A 17,575-nucleotide genomic window follows, 5' to 3' on the forward strand; every position below is an offset into this window, starting at 1 on the left:
GAACTCGATACTGTTGAATTGTCACTCGCCTTCTCGATGTTCCCTGTGGTCGCTGCTGCATGCTATGCTGAAGGGGATTGATTAATTCCAGGGGCACCGCGCGAGGCCAGGAGCACGGTCGATTACGTAGGGAAGAAAGGGCCTTTTTGGTGGACTGCTAATTACGACATTATCGAAATTAGATCTTGTAACACGAAAGCGATCATTGAAAGAGTAATGGATAGGCTCGTTGATGCACACTGCCACGTTATTACTGATCCAGACAGTGCAGTCGGTGGTGATGATGGAGGATCGAAGAATACGTTGCGATGCGTCATGTCATCAAACCCGTACGACTGGAAAAATTTGAAGAAAATGGCTAACAATAGCACAAGAAGAGAGAATCTATACCTCGGATTTGGTGTCCATCCTTGGTACAGTCATTTATTTTATATAGGTGATCAACGCGACAAGATTTCTCATTACCTAAATGTATTGGAATATAAGAACAAAGAACAGTTCGACGGTTTGGTTCGGGTTCTTCCTGAACCTCTAGATCTTGAAGAATATATACTTAGGGAGTTTAACGAAAAATTAGTTAGCGTAATTGGAGAGGTCGGTCTTGATAAGCTCTTCAGACTTCCCGCGAGTGGTTTCTACACACAAAACGAGAAGACCAGGCTAACCACAGTGAAAGTCAAACTATCGCATCAAGAAGCAGTATTTAGACGATTTTGCCGGTTGGCAAGAAAAACAAACAAGCCCATTTCCATACATGATGTGAAGTGTCATGGGAAACTGAACGATATCTGCAACGAAGAACTTCTACCGTATCACTCCGTCAACATATGTTTGCATTCGTACACAGGGTCCAAGGAAACCCTTCTGACACAATGGCTCAAGAAGTTCCCACCAGATCGTATCTTTGTAAGCCTGTCCAAATGGATCAATTTCAAAAACCCAGAAGAAGGAGATACTCTGGTCAGGGGCTTGCCCAAAACGTGTATACTTACTGAAACTGACTTCCCCGTTGACAACCCGGATCCATCATACCAAAGGGATCTAACAGAGCAGCTGCAGTATCTGAATAAACAAATTGCACAAGCATGGGGTGAGAGCCTGGATGCTACGCAAGTCGCTTCGCATATATATGAGAACTTCCAGAAATTCATTAAGTAAAATGTTAGTAGTGCCTACCTTGTATTATTTTCTACTATGCATATATTTTATCAAGACAACGCCGTGCCGGAGGGGAAAAGCGTTCTTTTTTATATACTTGTGAAATTTTTCAGAATATGATATAAAGTTAATAAAAGCGGTTGTGTGGTCCATTGTTACAATGCAATTCAAATCATAGTCTGGTGTATCAGAGGACAGATATAAAGTAAGAAAATAATGGCTAGGCCTATCAATACAAACAGCGAAACAGAATCAAGAGGGAGGGCCTCTCAGGGCGGTAGTTACGCAAATAACAATAACAGCAACAATATTAATAATAGTACTAATAATAACAATATTAATAACATTAATAATATTAATAATAATAATAATAATAATAATAATAATAATAATAATAATAATGGTAACGGGCCTACCTCTGGCAGCAGAACCAATGGGAAGCAACGACTCACAGCAGCTCAACAACAGTATCTCAAAAATCTCATAGAGACACATATCACTGACAACCACCCCGATCTTCGCTCCAAGAGCCACCCAATGGATTTTGAAGAGTATACAGATGCTTTTCTGAGAAGGTACAAGGACCACTTCCAATTGGACGTACCGGACAACCTGACCCTGCAGGGATACCTGTTGGGCTCCAAATTGGGCGCAAAGACTTACTCCTACAAAAGAAACACCCAGGGTCAGCACGACAAAAGGATTCACAAGAAGGACCTGGCCAATGTTGTGAGAAGGCATTTCGATGAGCATTCTATAAAAGAGACTGACTGCATACCACAATTCATATATAAAGTGAAAAACCAGAAAAAGAAATTCAAGATGGAATTTCGGAGCTGATCAACATAAAATAGCCCCTTTGTGTATACGCATATGTAAGCTTTCCGAGGTGGTGATCGTTAGAATGGACATCAGTACTTCTTTACTCAATATTATTCTAATTCTGTATGCCTTTTTGTATACGGTGCGGGTAGCGGTCGCGTTATTCTAAACGATCTAATACCAACTGAGAGGTATATGTTATTGATCTATTGAATAGACAACTCATCAGCTTACTTCCCAGGAAAGGCGCCATCTAGCATTATAATCTAAAATATCATACAAAGTTTCTTTATTTTGGCCATGGAAGATTCGAGATTGCTTATCACTTTGGTTCTTGTGTTTGGAGTTATATTTCTGAGAAAATTCTTCCAAAGTAATCAGCATCCCTCAGCACAACGCTTATCCGCTACGGGAGTGAACGCACATGGACGCCCTCACGCACCTACGCAAAGTAGCTTGAGAAGGACTGGTAGGGCTAATGGAGGTCATCCCGTGACGGTTCAGATGGTAGAAACAGTGCAAAATCTGGCACCGAACTTACATCCTGAGCAAATTAGATATAGTTTGGAAAACACAGGCACAGTGGAGGAAACAGTAGAAAGATACCTGCGTGGTGATGAGTTCAGTTTTCCACCCGGGTTTGAGCCTTCGAGAGCACCAATGGGAGCAAATGCGGCTGCTAATAATAATGCTACTGCCGGTGGCGGGGAATTCAACGACCCTAGAAAGAAGAATATGATTTGCGCTGAGAACCTCCTTGACAAATTCCATGTAGACCCCAACGAAGACATGAGTCACCTAAACTTCAAAGGCCTGGATATTGAAGAGAGAAAGAAATTGTTGGTGTGGCAAGCCAGAAAGAACTTAGAAACGAAATTGCAAGATGATAAAGATTTGCAAAGTTTGTTGACTTGAGCGCATGAATGCTGATAGGGAGAAATATAGACATGCCTATTACGCATACATGTATATCTTCGTGTTTACTTATTTAAAACGACTAAATAAATAACCAAAAAAAAGATGTAATTATAATTCATTTGAACACAGTATTGGGGCCAACTTAGCATACTGTCCGAAAAAAGTCTTTATTGAGATAGAATTGTCCAACGGGGTCCAATGAATGGCCTTCTTGGAGTTTAGTAGACGCTCCGTCACCACTTCTAAATCATCAATTTTGTCTTTATTGTAAAAGTAGCCGGTGACTATAAACTCTGGAAACTTCGAGAAAGCGTATCTATTTGGTTCGGGCGTGGCCTTGAAATAGACCTCTAGAGGTTTCCTTTTGTTGTGGTACACAGAAGATATGACAGCCAGGCCGGTCACTTGGAAATGTATAATGCATTTTGCAGGTTGTTGCTGATAAAATTGCTTCAGAATACGATGTAGTCTCTCTTCAGAATCAAATGCGCAGAGATTGTTGTTCGACCATGTCTTAGCAATTTCAAGCGCAGGGATATTTTCGCCAGGTTCCGCACATGGTATATACAAAGGATATTCGTACAGTTTGGGTTTGAACGTTTTTCTCCCTTTTATCCGCCTCAAATACTTTATAACTTCTTTCGATAACAGCCGATGCGAAGCCATACTGAGAATGTAACCGGTTTGTTTTGGTGTCCATGACAAATCAAACTTTTGTGAAGGACTAAAAGCTTGACTGTTATTCTTGTCCATCATCTCCGTCACCATTTCAAGTTCTTGCTCTCTTGGCAGAGATTTGGTAAACGGCCGCACGGGAATTGCAAACCATTTCAAGCGCGGCAGATCCAAAGAATGGAAGAAAGTTTTGAATGCCTCTATTTGATGTACTCTATCATCATATATCGTCAACTCTCTTAGCGAAGGATAATATTTTAAAAAGTCTCGCATCAACTCCTTCTTATATTCACTCGTGTATTTAGAAATTGCGGTCTTCTTCAGGCAAACTGCATTGAACCTAAATTCATTTCGTGAACACTTCCAATGGCTTTTCGCTGTTTGTAAAGCATGCTGTATTAACTCATAGAACTTGCCTTCCTCTCTGCCTGTTAAAACAATCGAAATTGTGTCCTTGGAACAGAACGACTTCTCTGCCAATCTAATAATCTCCTCATTCCACGAATATCCTCTGGGTTTAGTCTTCGAGATCTTGATAGCAGCACGCAAGAACTCCTGCTCATTCCACCAGCCCCCGTTCGGCAACACGCTTGATGTCAACAGATTCAGCAACTCACGTGTATAAAAATGTTCTGTGGGTCCTGGCGTAGCAAATAACGTATTGTCAAAATCGTATATGTGCAACTTCGTAATTGCAGATTCAGAAATCTCCGAGGGGACGGTCAACTCTAAAGCGCAACTATTCCATTTCCTGAGCACGCAGTGATTGTCATTCTTGTCGGACATCTCTCCCTTGTTACACCTTTGTTCCATTATACTCGTTCGCATTATGCAGACAAACAGCACATATGATAATTAACTTTTATTTTTCTATTACTTTACGGAAATGAGACCTGATCTACGTGCTCGTTTCTTCTATTTTGTTACCCGCGATACGCCACGGTTCTTCTGCTGCCCCGTCTGTATTAGTCGCCCTGCGCGAATCACCTCCCGCAGCTGACATCACAGGGGCCGCCTTACGTACTACGGATTTTTCTTAACATAGGCACACCATTTCTTCTCCTTTCGGATATAAGGTTTCTTCTTCGTAGATTTTGTGGGCTGGCTTTGGTTTTGAAATTGAAGAAAAAATTCTTCATTCCTGTTCTTTTTATCGTGAAAAGGGAAGAAAAATTACGATAACTAACAGCAAAGCCGCATGGCTTGGCACTTGACCTCAATGTTTGTTCCGTGCCTGGTTGTATAATATTATTAACAAAAACTTCGTAATCAAACTCTATCTGTTTGTTTTTTATCCTATCTCTTTCTGTTTATATATATTCACTTTTCTTTGTTTTCCCGTTTCTTTTGATTCATTAGCAAAAATAAAGGACAGGGCACAGTAGCAACAACAAAGAAGCAATATGAATGGTACTAATAGTACTAATAGTACTACTACAGCTACCAGCACAGAAACGTCAACACAACAAGTGGTGACGTCTTTGGTAAGTAATGGTGCTATTTTTGGTGTTTTCGTCATTGCCTTCCTTATTTTACGTATAAAATTGAAAAGGATTTATGAGCCTAAATCTTCGTTCAATCTGATTAATGAAGAAAAGAAGCCGGAACCACTACCACAGGGTGTGTGGCAATGGTTGAAGCCGTTGTTGAAGAAATCAGACAATTTTGTCATTCAGCAAGCTGGTCTGGATGGGTACTTTTTTTTGAGATACCTTTTTATCATTTCTATTTATTGTGCAGTATCCCTGATTTATATATTTCCCATTTTACTGGCTCTTAATGCTAGTGGTCAAGGTACTTCTCAAACGGGACTGAATCGATTGGCTTATCAAAATGTTAAGCACCGCGGTAGATATTTTGGTCACGTTTTTTGTGGGTGGATTTTCTTTTGGGGATTTCTTTACATTATCTATAGGGAATTGTATTTTTACACTTCTATGAAACATGCTGTGCTAGCGTCTCCTCGTTATGCTAAAAAGTTATCCTCGAGAACCGTGCTTTTTCAAACTGTTCCTAAGCAATATTTGAGTGAAGAGGAGTTCTCTAAGCTGTTCGATGGTGTTAAGAGGGTTTGGATCGCCAGAAGTTCTAGTGATATCGAATCTATGGTCAAGAAAAGAGAAGCAATGGCTTTGCAACTTGAAAGTGCGGTAACAAATTACATAAAATCTGCATTGAAGAAGATCAATAAATTAAGCAAAAAGAGTCCTCAATTGTGCATATCTGATAACATTGCAGAATATGTCCCTGATAAGAAAAGACCGCATCATAAGATTAATAAGGTCGCGAAGTTCTTTTTTGGCAAAAAAGTGGATACCATAAACTACATCAAGGAGGAACTACCCAAATTGGATGCACAAGTAAAGGAATTACAAACAGATCACGAAAATGCACAACCATTCAATTCTGTTTTTGTAGAATTTGAGTCTCAATATCAAGCGCAAGTTGCCTCTCAGATTACCACGTACCATGCGCCTCTTTTCATGACTCCAGCGTATGTTGGTATTGAACCATCAGATATTGTATGGTTTAATTTGAGAATGTTTTGGTGGGAAAGATTGGGTAGAAGAGTTACTTCTGTTTCTGTAATTATAGCATTGATCATATTATGGTCTACTCCAGTGACTTTTGTCGGGATGATTTCTAATATTACTAATTTAACTAACGAGCTTCATTGGTTGAGATTTATTTACAAATTGCCAGACGTTTTATTGGGTCTCTTGACATCTTTAGCACCAACCGTGGCATTAGCCATTTTGATGAGTCTCTTGCCGAGATTCATTAGAGCTATGGCTGTAACTCAGGGCGCTGCTTCTAGCCAAAATGTGGAGCATTTCACTCAACAAGCATATTTTGCCTTTCAAGTCATTCAGGTTTTCTTGGTTATCACGCTATCTTCTGCCGCTACATCCGTCGCGACCAAAATTGTGCAGGACCCTTCAAAAGCCATGAATTTACTGGCTTCTAATTTACCAAAAGCTTCTAATTTCTTTATGTCATATGTGATTCTGCAAGGTTTGTCCATTTCATCGGGTGCTCTTTTGCAAATCGTCCCATTAATTCTTTTCTATGTTTTAGGTGCCCTTTTAGATGGCACTGTTAGGAAGAAGTGGAATCGTTTTTCTGGATTATCAAGTATGCAATGGGGTACGACTTTTCCAGTTTATACAAATTTGGTAGTTATCATTTTTTCTTACGCTATTATTTCTCCGACAATTTTATTATTTGGCGCAGTTGCATTCTTTCTGTTGTATGTCGCATACTTATACAATTTAACCTATGTCTTTCAGGAGTCTCCAGATGGGAGAGGCATTTACTACCCAAGAGCTCTATTCCAGTCCATTGTTGGTGTTTACATCGGCCAAGTTTGTCTTCTAGGTCTTTTCGTTGTTGGCAAAGGTTGGGGCCCAATTGTTCTACAAGTCATTGGCATTTGTGTGACAGTTTTTATACATTTGCATTTAAACACTGCATTTGATCATTTGACAAAGGTAGTTCCAGTGGATACAATGAAACCACTCGATGGTGTATCAGATACTCCTTCCTTTAAGAACATTTACCAGGGCATAGGAGAGGGAAAAGTAAAGAAAAACAACTTTGGCGCAAATATCAATATGGATGGAATCAAAGAGTTGCCCGAATTTCCAATAAAGAAATACCACAAGAAGACTGAATCAGCTACGGAACAACAAGTTGATAATAGCCTATTCAGTGAGAATACATTTGAATACCAGTTCAACCCAAATAATGAAGCAAATACAAATGTTAACGCTGAAAATATAATTGAAGACGTTCCATTATTAGCAGATGGTGACACGATGAAAATACCTTCAGCACCATGGTGGAAAAGATTTTTGAAACCTCATATTTATTACTCCTATAAGGTTTTGAAAGGAAGGTTACCTGAAATTTATGGTTTGGTTGACCCTGACGAACGAGTGAATGATTTTGACATTGCTCATGCTTACGATTATCCGGCCGTCAGTGCACAGTGTCCGGTATTATGGATACCTCGAGATCCTTTTGGGTTTTCCAAGGCATTGATTTCAGATGTTTCCGGAGTTGTAGAAATGAATGATGAGAATGCTACCATCGACGAAAATTTATGTTTTACTCTACGTGACGTGCCACCATCGTACAATGATGTTAAAGAAGGAGATGTAGGAGAAGCTAAAGGTGAAGATGAAATAGCTAGTAAAGAAGATAATCCTTTTTCGGATTCAAACTTTAAGGAGGAAGAAAGTCGTTCGGCAGTCTGAAAGTAAGACACGTTTACCAGAAACTATTAATCACTGATTTTTGTTTAACTGTTATCCTCTGACAGTTGAAATGTAATTCTACTAAGAAAAGGGGAGAAGAATACCGCACATTTATGTTTTAATTTTTAGATACATTCTTAAATATGTTCTCTACCGTGTCTTTTATATTAACAATGTATAGCTCAATCATTTATCATGTATAATATACCCTTCTTATCTATTCTATTAGAGGTTTCTGTTTTTGGCCATTTTTGAGGTTTGGAATACTGGATAGTAGATACTCCGGACCGCAATACGGGAAAATCAGTTAGCTTAGCCAGTGCTTATAGGAGGAACACTCAATTGAGAAATCCACTTCGCTTTTGTTCGTGAAAGAACACCATCGTACAGATACTATTATATGAACATGAGTGTATTACGAATGAATGCTTTAGTAGCCAAAAGTAGAGCAATGGAACGATTAAAACAAACATTAAATATCTTATCTGTTCGCAATCATAGACAGTTCAACACCATTCAACAAGGCAGTAAATATACCCTTGGGTTCAAGCAATATGTAACGTTGTCAAATGGAGAAGTTGCTTCTTTTTTTCATGATGTACCTTTAGCTTTGAATGAAAGTGAAAAGACTGTAAACATGATAGTTGAAGTGCCAAGATGGACAACTGGGAAATTTGAAATCTCCAAAGAACTCAGATTCAATCCGATCATACAAGATACGAAAAATGGTAAGCTTAGATTTGTAAACAATATTTTTCCTTATCACGGTTATATTCACAACTATGGTGCTATACCACAAACGTGGGAAGATCCAACAGTTAAACACGAATTGGGAAATGACGCTGTGAGCTTGGAAGGTGACAATGATCCTCTTGATTGCTGCGAAATCGGCTCTGATGTTTTGGAGATGGGTTCCATAAAAAAGGTCAAGGTATTAGGGTCATTGGCTTTGATTGATGATGGAGAATTGGATTGGAAGGTCATAGTAATCAACGTAAACGATCCTTTATCTTCTAAAATAAACGACATAGGGAATGTAGAAAAACATTTTCCTGGAATTTTAGATGCTACTAGAGAGTGGTTCAGGAAGTATAAAGTTCCGGCAGGGAAACCGTTGAACTCTTTTGCCTTCCATGAACAATATATCAATTCCAGCAGCACCATTCAGATAATAAAGGAATGTCACAAGTCGTGGAGAAAACTCATATCGGGATCATTAGATGATAAGTATGACAAATTACCTAGAATAGAAAGGTCTGGTAATGGTATTATACTTGAAGATAGTGCCAAACCCCCCTCTCAAGTACCACCGGAGGTGCAAAAATGGTATTATGTCTAAAGTATCTGAATCTTACGTTGAGAAGGAAATACTTAAACTAAGGCTCTGCTTATATAGTTATGTAATCGCCGCTATATTGAATATTTGCCACTTGGTATATAACAATATTTGAGAGAAACTGACATTTGTATTCATCTTTTTACTTACTTTCCTATTGAGAGCAAGAACTTGGTTTTTTTCTTTCCCCTAAAAACATCTTGCGGAAGTCATCATTTGACATCTGTTCTTGTTTGTTGGGAGTATTTTCCTTCTTTTGGGAAGTTGGTCTGTTTTGTATTAAGTTTATGTGGCTGGATTTGGAGCCCTTCATATTGTGGTTCCGCTCATTGTTGTGATACCTTTTCATGTCAGTGATAGTACCTGATCGTATTGTTTTTCCTTGAAATTGAGATCTGTTTAGTATCATTAGCATTTTTGCCGCCAATCTCCCATTTCTGAATAGAATAATGGCACCGTTAAAGTCACTTACGAGAAGTACTTTCTTTATTTCATTTGTATTGACGCTTTTTTCTTCCTGAAGAAATTGTCTAATTAGGCTTGGCGAAACCTTATCTGAAAGTGGGAACAAGCATACCAATGTTTCTAGTTCTTTACTGTTACGCGATGAAAGAAGCCTTTTGACTTCATTTCTTTCTAAAAATGGTTTTTTATCTGCCAAGGAGACAGAAATTTCCCTATCGTGCAGCAGAGTTTTATTCATTTGAAGAGCCTTTTCAGCTGAATCTTTTTCTTCGAAAATTATAAATGCGCAACAATTATTGAAACTTTGCTCTTTCTGTCCAGCAGGTATATTGATTTTTTCAATGCATCCAAATTGCTTAAATGAATCGCTTAGGATATTTTCATCAAGTAGCTCCGTATTCAGGTTTCGTACAAGAATCTCCCGCCCCTCAAGTGTAGCTGAATCAGTTCGTTTCGACTTTTCTAACGGATTAGAGACCTTGATAACTAACTTATAACCCTCTATCTCAAGTTCATTCAATTTTTCTACACTGTTATAGGCATCTTCTTTAGAAGTAACATCAATATAAGCAAACCTTCTGTTTTTATTGTATCGTAAACTGGGAAGCCGTATACTTAAAACAACGATATTAATATCTTTGAATAGATCTTTGATATCTCTCTGAGTGTAATTTGGAGGGAAGTTAGTAATCCACAACGTACAATCTGCTAAATGGGATACTAAAATCTCATTATGACCTATAGTTTTGTGTGTTTTAGTTATTGCAGCGAGGGCTCCATCATACCTGGCAAATTCAATACGCGCGAAACGAAAGCTCTTCATAAGCGAATCTGCCACATCAACGTGTGTAATAGAGCCGCAATCTTTAAAGTATTTATAGACCTTATTTTGGTTGTAGCTCTTGGGTAAATTTTTGACTAGTACAGTTGTTAATTCTCTATTTCTTGTTAGGGCTTCGTTTGCCTTCTTCGAACTTAATATTGCGCCCACTGGATGATCTTCATCCACGGGTCGTTTTGAGTCTGGCCTACTATAATGTGCATATTCCATTGTCAGCGTTGTAAAGTTAGTATGTGGGCTCGTTTTGAGTCTGGCAACTACCTTTCATTAAACATAAAGGGTCATTAGTGTTGTCACTGAATATCATTTTTACTGTACTTCTCGCCTGAAAATTTTCTTGCGATGACTTTAAAAAAAGATTGTAATACACTTCACAATTCACTAATATAATGTACGCAGAAAACCTGAGTGATATAAGGAGATATTGTTGAAATAAGTCAGGTATGGATAGCAAAGAATATCTTATATCTTATGGCTGGAAAGAGGGAGAAGCATTCAAAGAAGGTGGTCTAAAAAGGCCTATACTGGTAAAGCACAAGAGAGATAAGAAGGGACTAGGTAATGCCCCAGGCGGTAATGATGGTGAAGCATGGTGGGAAAGACTTTTTGATGGACACTTGAAAAACTTGGACGTAAGTACTGATTCGAGCAATGGCAGTATCAAGTTTACCCAAAATGAAGTGCTCGCATCTGCTGTATCAAAAAGTAGCTCGCCTTTATATAGGTGGTTTGTTAAAGGGAAAGGTTTGAAAGGAACTATAGATAATTTTGGCGAGAAGAAGGAAACTAATTTTGTTGTATCCAGTGCAACTTCAAATAAGGCGGAGAAGAAGAGAAGCAGGAGTGATTATGATGATAATAAGGCTAAGAAAAAGAAGCTTAAGAAAAACAAAAAAAGTAATGACAATAGCAAGACTAAAAAGGAGAAGAAATTTAAGAAAGAAGATAGAAAAGAGAAGAAGAGCAAGCATACCAGTAATGGAGATGATAAATCGAAGCATAAAAAGTCTAAAAAGTCCAAAAGTTCAAAGAGCATAAAAACGAAGAAAGTTTAACTAAACCATATAAAAAAAAAAATGAAACATATATGATTCTCGTAATTCTAATATGTACTATATCCATAAAAAGTTTCCATAGATTTCGTGATTTATCGTTCTAATTTTATATTTAGTCTTTTCCTGTTTATTTTGAAGATTTGTATTTTTGATTTTTTTTATTGGAAGATTTCTTAGGATGAGTATATTTATTATTACGTTTGCTGATGTTAAAAAGAGATAATGATGAAAGCAGCACTTCAAAACTTTTAGTAGTTGCCACTGGGAAGCTTTATGAGACAATCTTCTAAGTCATAATCAGAGATCTCATTCTCATCCGCTGAGTAGCCCTTGACTTGAAAAAAGGTTCTTTTATTCATGGCATCTTCTGTCTCTTGGCGATTTAGGCGTTGTAGCTTGGATTTATCCTTTGATGTCAACCGCTTATCTTTTAGTAACTTTTCCACTGGTATATAATCTTCTCTTGTTTTGCTCAATAACACCTTCAAGTATGAACTAGTCTTCTTTGGTTGACTATACTTTTTCAGAATCTGCTTGGGCAGTTTAAATTTCCTTCTTTTAAACTTTTCTGGAATATCATTATATAATTCTAATGATTTCATATAGATTTCAGTCATATCCTCATTCATTTCACATCCTCTTGAAATTAAATCATGATATGTGAATTTGATTCGTCGATTGGCCTGTACGGGCTCATCATCTATTTGTTTCACTTTTATATTGTTAGAGTGTGTATCTTGCCTTACATCAAATTCATTCTCTTTAGCTATTTTATCATGTAATCCCTCGAATAGGCTATCCAGTTTAACTAAAATATGCTGAGATATTTCATTTGGTATATTCAATTCATCCACATCTAGCGTTACATTATGCTCCAATGCTGACTTGAAGAGATATCTTTGCCATTGAGCAGCTAGCTCAACTCTCATCATATCTGAGGCGTGAATTAAAGCCTTGTTTGATACCTCTCCCGGTTGCATAGTCACGCTTTCGACACTTTCCGGTATATCTTCGTACAATTTGTCTACATGAGGGTCAATGATCGTATTAGGATTAGGCCAGCTGGTCCAGTTATCCTTAATTTGAGTCTTCACAAACTGATTCACTTCGTAAAAATGTTTTTTTTCGTTTGCCCTGTATAGTAGCCTCTTTAAAAGATAGGCGGAGTATAAATGCAACGAAAGATCGATTCTGTGTGAGTGTTCTTGAGAGTCTAATAATTCATTTGCAGACTTCAAAGTCTCTTTATCAGCAGTTGTGGTAGTAAGTTCAGAATCCCGTATAATGTCTTCGATGGGAGCATCGATCTGGGTTTCGATTTGACCTTCTTCGTCAAAATCACTCATCAAAAACCTCACGTAATATTTACTCTTAGATATGTTTCCTCGTTTCGAAATATTACAGTTTTACAATACAACCTATAAATGTCTAAAGAAAAAAACCACCGACACATGACTATTTTTACCTCTACTGTAAAATCTGAATGTGATTCTTGTCTCTAAGCAATTTTCGAATACGAAAAGCCTTTTTCTTTACTTTGGTGAAGAAAAATACTTCTGTGAAAAATCATGAATAGCATTATATAAAACCACTCAAATGACATAGAATCTATGTATGGGAAAAAACGCTAAGTCTTTATGATGGAGATAAATTATAGATGAGCAAGGGGTATTCTCACAATGTCAACAATCTAAAGCCATCTCTTCGAGGAAATTCTTATGTGCATGGGGAACAAAAGTTATAAATGATATACTCTTTTTATATACAAATGGTGATGACGAATAACTATGCGTATTCAGTTCGTAACCCGTAGGCATTGCAATAGTTATCAATCGCTGCTTTTTGCTGTGCAGAGAGTTTGTTCCTCACGAGTTCATCCGTCGAAGCATATTGAGCACCTTGAAATGGCAGCTCGGCACTATAGGATGCGATCATCATATAAAATGTTTAGATTGTATTAATTTGAGTCAGTAAATCTACTAGAATGAATGAAAAAAGTAACATGTTTTTTTGTTTGTATATATTTTATGTTTTTTTTTTGTTTTTATAAGTTTTTTCTGAACGATTTAAGAGCTTCTCGAGCCAAGTGGCTTAAATTGTTTTGCCGAATACCTATTTATACTGCTCTGTGCCCAAATGTATAATTCGTAATCTCCTGTACTATTAGCGTTATCAGAGATCCGTTGCAAGCCTGCTACTCTCTCTGCTAGTGTTTCAGGTACCACCTCCAGAGTAACACCATTAGAGTTAACAATTGTAGAGTTGTCGTTAGCACCACGTTTAGAAACTCTGTGCTTAGAAATGTCTGCACACTGCTTGGCAATAAGGTCGCCCCATACTTCGACACTAGACCATATGTCAGAATCATGTGCATGACAATGATCTTATAGTTTCATACTGCCTGCGTTACCGCCCGTGTCTATGTTGTAGCATGTTTCTCTCCATAAGTTGCTATACCCATTTTCATTCCCGTGACATCCTTCCTTGGCCCACACAGAAGCATACACGTCATAATCGTTCTTATCTATTGTTCTGAAACTATGCCTTCCTTGTATATTGATCTTCACTGACTCTGGCACCTACATCTCCATCACATCTGCTTCCTGTATATGCTATAATGTCTGCATTTCTAAGTGCTAGTAGAGTAGAAAGAACTAATAATTTTGGTACTGAAGTCATGGTGCTTTAACGTATCTTGTTTTCATACATATATACCAAAGTACCTAGAATAAAAATCAAAAGAAGGTTTAGAATTCTGTGTATTGTAGTATCATTGTACTATTGTACAACAAGATTATTTATATATGCTGGTTACGATAAGAAAACAAACGGTCCTTTTCGAAAGGTGGGAATTCTTCCAATCGGTTATAATACAATATGGTCATTGAAACTTAAGAATATTGGATAATTCTGAAAAGCATTGCTATCATTCGAACCAGGCTCAGTGCAGATATACGCAGACTGAAAAGCAGGTGGAGATTGTCATATTTCGAAGAAGTAAAGCCTCTATAAAAATAAAAGCAAAGAAAGATTAAAACTCAATGGAACTTTCATAGGGCAGGTCAGTCATATATGTACACATATAAGCTGCACGACTATGACTTGTCTAAAGCATGCCCTTCCTTTGCTTCTTATGTGATAAGTCAAAATTGAGACCACCATAAAAGCGAATTGAATGAAGTAACATCTTGAACACCTCCTAACTCGAGAATATTTGTACCAATCACTTGAGGGGAATGCACCTGTAGAAAAGTGCCAAGTTTTCCTCTTTCGTATGTCATCATATCCTTTAAATTCGGTCCAAAAAAAAAGCCCTTGGGCAAAATTGATGCGAAAAAAATAGAAGTGAAGGTCCCACCCGGATTCGAACTGGGGTTGTTCGGATCAGAACCGAAAGTGATAACCACTACACTATAGGACCGTTTTCTTCTGTTGTTATCGTAACCCAAACTTACTGGTTTTATAGAATGTTTTTTATTAATCTTTTACTAAAGCACTATAAAGATGGTGTCGGTGAGATAAGAGTGGATTTTGATGTATTTGTTGGGATTCCATTTTTTAATAAGGAATATTATTAGGTATGTAGATATACTAGAATGTTGATAATTAGTTGTTTAGTAAGTTGTAATAATTAAGAATAAGTCGTTCCTTCTTAAATTATATAAGAGAGGTATATAAAACACACGCTGGTTGTTTGTGTTAAACCCAATGGTTCAGACATAACTCGGAACATTGATGATAGGATTTTTAGTGATAACTCATCTTCTTATATACTAAGTTCTGGACAATTAATAGATCTTTATCTTACTAGTGCAGGAAATTCTCTAATTAGGATTTGCCTCCTCCATTTAATTGGTATCTTCATAAGAATGTTTGTATTCCTTTATCCAACATTATTAGCATCACGTTAAAGAATGTTCGTCGTCAATTACTCCAGTGTATACGAATAAATATATAGTAGTAATCACTTATTCCAACAGTCTGTTAGTCATCGGATTTAGTAGAAGCCAGAACGCAAGAATAGGGTAAAATATGAAACAAGAAAATAAATGAATATATTATTGTGTAGAATTATTGATCTCTTTTGTGAATTCCTTTATCATCGAGGAGGACTTCTAGAATGTTCTGTAAACAAATAGTACTGTCTTTATCAACAGTGAAATCCAAAAATTCAACAAATGATAATAATGTCTTTCAAGTTGATCCTTGTTCAAATGGTGGAAACGTGAGAGATGGTGTCCTCCATCGACTTGATCAGAAGAAAATACAGGTAATAACACGCCATTTTTTTAGGCCGTTTCTTCGTATAGGCGTCGTGGATGGAATAATCGTTTACACAACGTTTGTTCATCAATTTCATCCATGATTTCTCCTACTTGTGTATATATATATATGTAAATACATATAGTAAAATAAATAAATTCAAAATAAATATGTGGAAGATAAGTTCTTTGCCAAAGTTTTTTTTTTTTTGAGTTTCGAAAGTGTAGACTATCAAGACAAATAACTTATTCATATTTCATCTTGGACAGTGGGGCGTCAGGACCCAAGTAGGTACCGAAAACCTCATCCCAAAACCAAGAAGTGACACCAAATCCCAGTTGGTAGTTCTTATAATGATGTTCCAAGTGATATTTTTTTAACTTACGCATGAAGGGAGGTAGTTTGGAGTGGTGTAAAAAGAAATGGCATTCGTCATAGCAAACATAACCGAAAAGCCCGCCTGCAAAACCAGCGTAAGCCCAATAGAGTGGTAACAGTGCAAACACTAGCTTGTAAAATGGAGCACAAAGAATGACGAATAAAGTAGGTGGCATGACTAAACGGTACTTGTCCATGGGCAAGTAATGATGGCAACCATGGAGTAGAAAATGAGTAGCGAATGCGATGTTACTTTCGGGCAACCAATCATCGAAATGAAACAGAAAACGGTGAAGACCATATTCAATCAAAGTCCAGACAAAGACACCGACGCAGAATAAGAAACATGCAAATAGCTGGTTCATGTTCTTTAAAGCAACACCCATATGGTAGACAACCACGGGCAACCAAGCTGTTGGAACAACCCACCAAGCTGTTTTAGTTAATGGTTCCAGGAAATTACCGAACAATGGGGCAGAACCTTTACCGTAATGTCTTGGTCTATGGATTTGGTCAACGTAAAAATCCTTCTTGAAATCACTACACAGGATCTGCATTAACAGAGGACGGTTCAAATCCAAAAATTTGTGTTTTTTGTAATCATTTCCGTAGTCAGTGGCAATACTCAGTTTCTCTTCGGCTGGCAAGTCCTTCACAAAAGTAGTGGAGTCAAACTCGGTACCATCAGATGACAATTGTACTTCAACCTTATGATTCTTGTTGGTTAACAATCTCGCTGCCTCTTCGTCAGTAGCCAAGTAGCCAATTAAATACTCGTCCTCCAGGATTTCATACGCGGAATCGCTGTGTTCATGCACATCCGTGTCTTTCATGACCTCAGTAATATCCTTACCAGCATAGTCCAAAATGGATTCATCACCACCAGGGTGTTCGCTCAAGAACTTGGTCACATCATAAATTTTCCTATTCTGATAAGTGACCCAGCAATCCTTGGCAGTATTGTGTTTTTCAACCGTCTTTTTTGAAAACAACTCCAAAGTCTTGGAAGTATTAGCCGACATCTTCGTAAGTAGTTCTAGTTAATCACCAGTCTCACCACCTGCCAACGAAAACAATAGAAAAATTATAAAAACAATAGACACAATAGCATCTAAAATTTGCTATCCTCTGTTCTTATACGGTTCTTAAGTGGAAAAAAATAACTGCGAAAAGATGTCACACGTCAGTAAATCCGCGCAAAACCCGTTATATTTCCGGCGTCGTGCGGTAGTTTCTTCGCGGAACTGCCCCGCGGATAAGGCACATTTTCTTCCGGCCGCAGAAAGCTCTCTTTCTCAGAGGTAAGACAGTTTTTCAGTAAGTGTATTATGAGAAGTTTGGCATCCATCCAACCTTGTATTGCTGTGCTGGGGTAGTCGTATGTGGAGAACGTAACTTATGAGCA

At 37.7% G+C, this 17,575-nt stretch overlaps 10 protein-coding genes and 1 non-coding gene across 11 annotated transcripts; 6 read left to right on the forward strand and 5 right to left on the reverse strand.

The window, feature by feature from the left end:
• Nucleotides 1-216: 216 nt before the first annotated feature.
• SMKI13G3810 (putative endodeoxyribonuclease) lies at nt 217-1,158 on the forward strand (the record flags this gene model as incomplete). Its single annotated transcript, XM_056224987.1, has 1 exon — nt 217-1,158. One exon carries the CDS (start codon nt 217-219, stop codon nt 1,156-1,158), a length of 942 nt encoding a protein of 313 aa, XP_056078850.1.
• A 216-nt stretch (nt 1,159-1,374) lies between these two features.
• Nucleotides 1,375-1,998, forward strand: SAP30 (Sap30p; the record flags this gene model as incomplete). The annotated part of the gene is made up of 1 exon (XM_056224988.1): nt 1,375-1,998. One exon carries the CDS (start codon nt 1,375-1,377, stop codon nt 1,996-1,998), a length of 624 nt encoding a protein of 207 aa, XP_056078851.1.
• Nucleotides 1,999-2,280: 282 nt separating this feature from the next.
• On the forward strand, nt 2,281-2,895 carry CUE1 (Cue1p; the record flags this gene model as incomplete). The annotated part of the gene is made up of 1 exon (XM_056224989.1): nt 2,281-2,895. One exon carries the CDS (start codon nt 2,281-2,283, stop codon nt 2,893-2,895), a length of 615 nt encoding a protein of 204 aa, XP_056078852.1.
• Nucleotides 2,896-3,006: 111 nt separating this feature from the next.
• Nucleotides 3,007-4,386, reverse strand: SMKI13G3840 (uncharacterized protein; the record flags this gene model as incomplete). Its single annotated transcript, XM_056224990.1, has 1 exon — nt 3,007-4,386. The coding sequence occupies one exon, from the start codon at nt 4,384-4,386 to the stop codon at nt 3,007-3,009; it is 1,380 nt and encodes a 459-aa protein (XP_056078853.1).
• A 590-nt stretch (nt 4,387-4,976) lies between these two features.
• Nucleotides 4,977-7,832, forward strand: RSN1 (Rsn1p; the record flags this gene model as incomplete). Its single annotated transcript, XM_056224991.1, has 1 exon — nt 4,977-7,832. One exon carries the CDS (start codon nt 4,977-4,979, stop codon nt 7,830-7,832), a length of 2,856 nt encoding a protein of 951 aa, XP_056078854.1.
• Nucleotides 7,833-8,232: 400 nt separating this feature from the next.
• Nucleotides 8,233-9,171, forward strand: PPA2 (inorganic diphosphatase PPA2; the record flags this gene model as incomplete). Its single annotated transcript, XM_056224992.1, has 1 exon — nt 8,233-9,171. One exon carries the CDS (start codon nt 8,233-8,235, stop codon nt 9,169-9,171), a length of 939 nt encoding a protein of 312 aa, XP_056078855.1.
• Nucleotides 9,172-9,322: 151 nt separating this feature from the next.
• PRP24 (U6 snRNP complex subunit PRP24) lies at nt 9,323-10,684 on the reverse strand (the record flags this gene model as incomplete). The annotated part of the gene is made up of 1 exon (XM_056224993.1): nt 9,323-10,684. One exon carries the CDS (start codon nt 10,682-10,684, stop codon nt 9,323-9,325), a length of 1,362 nt encoding a protein of 453 aa, XP_056078856.1.
• A 233-nt stretch (nt 10,685-10,917) lies between these two features.
• TMA23 (Tma23p) lies at nt 10,918-11,529 on the forward strand (the record flags this gene model as incomplete). Its single annotated transcript, XM_056224994.1, has 1 exon — nt 10,918-11,529. The coding sequence occupies one exon, from the start codon at nt 10,918-10,920 to the stop codon at nt 11,527-11,529; it is 612 nt and encodes a 203-aa protein (XP_056078857.1).
• Nucleotides 11,530-11,777: 248 nt separating this feature from the next.
• On the reverse strand, nt 11,778-12,875 carry RRN9 (Rrn9p; the record flags this gene model as incomplete). Its single annotated transcript, XM_056224995.1, has 1 exon — nt 11,778-12,875. One exon carries the CDS (start codon nt 12,873-12,875, stop codon nt 11,778-11,780), a length of 1,098 nt encoding a protein of 365 aa, XP_056078858.1.
• A 2,003-nt stretch (nt 12,876-14,878) lies between these two features.
• Nucleotides 14,879-14,950, reverse strand: Smki_13.trna19Q. The gene has a single exon. It is a non-coding gene; the product is annotated as a tRNA-Gln (tRNA).
• Nucleotides 14,951-16,037: 1,087 nt separating this feature from the next.
• Nucleotides 16,038-17,192, reverse strand: SCS7 (fatty acid alpha-hydroxylase; the record flags this gene model as incomplete). Its single annotated transcript, XM_056224996.1, has 1 exon — nt 16,038-17,192. The coding sequence occupies one exon, from the start codon at nt 17,190-17,192 to the stop codon at nt 16,038-16,040; it is 1,155 nt and encodes a 384-aa protein (XP_056078859.1).
• Nucleotides 17,193-17,575: the final 383 nt, after the last annotated feature.

The sequence above is a fragment of the Saccharomyces mikatae genome (assembly GCF_947241705.1).
Source record: "Saccharomyces mikatae IFO 1815 strain IFO1815 genome assembly, chromosome: 13".
NCBI lineage: Eukaryota > Fungi > Ascomycota > Saccharomycetes > Saccharomycetales > Saccharomycetaceae > Saccharomyces > Saccharomyces mikatae.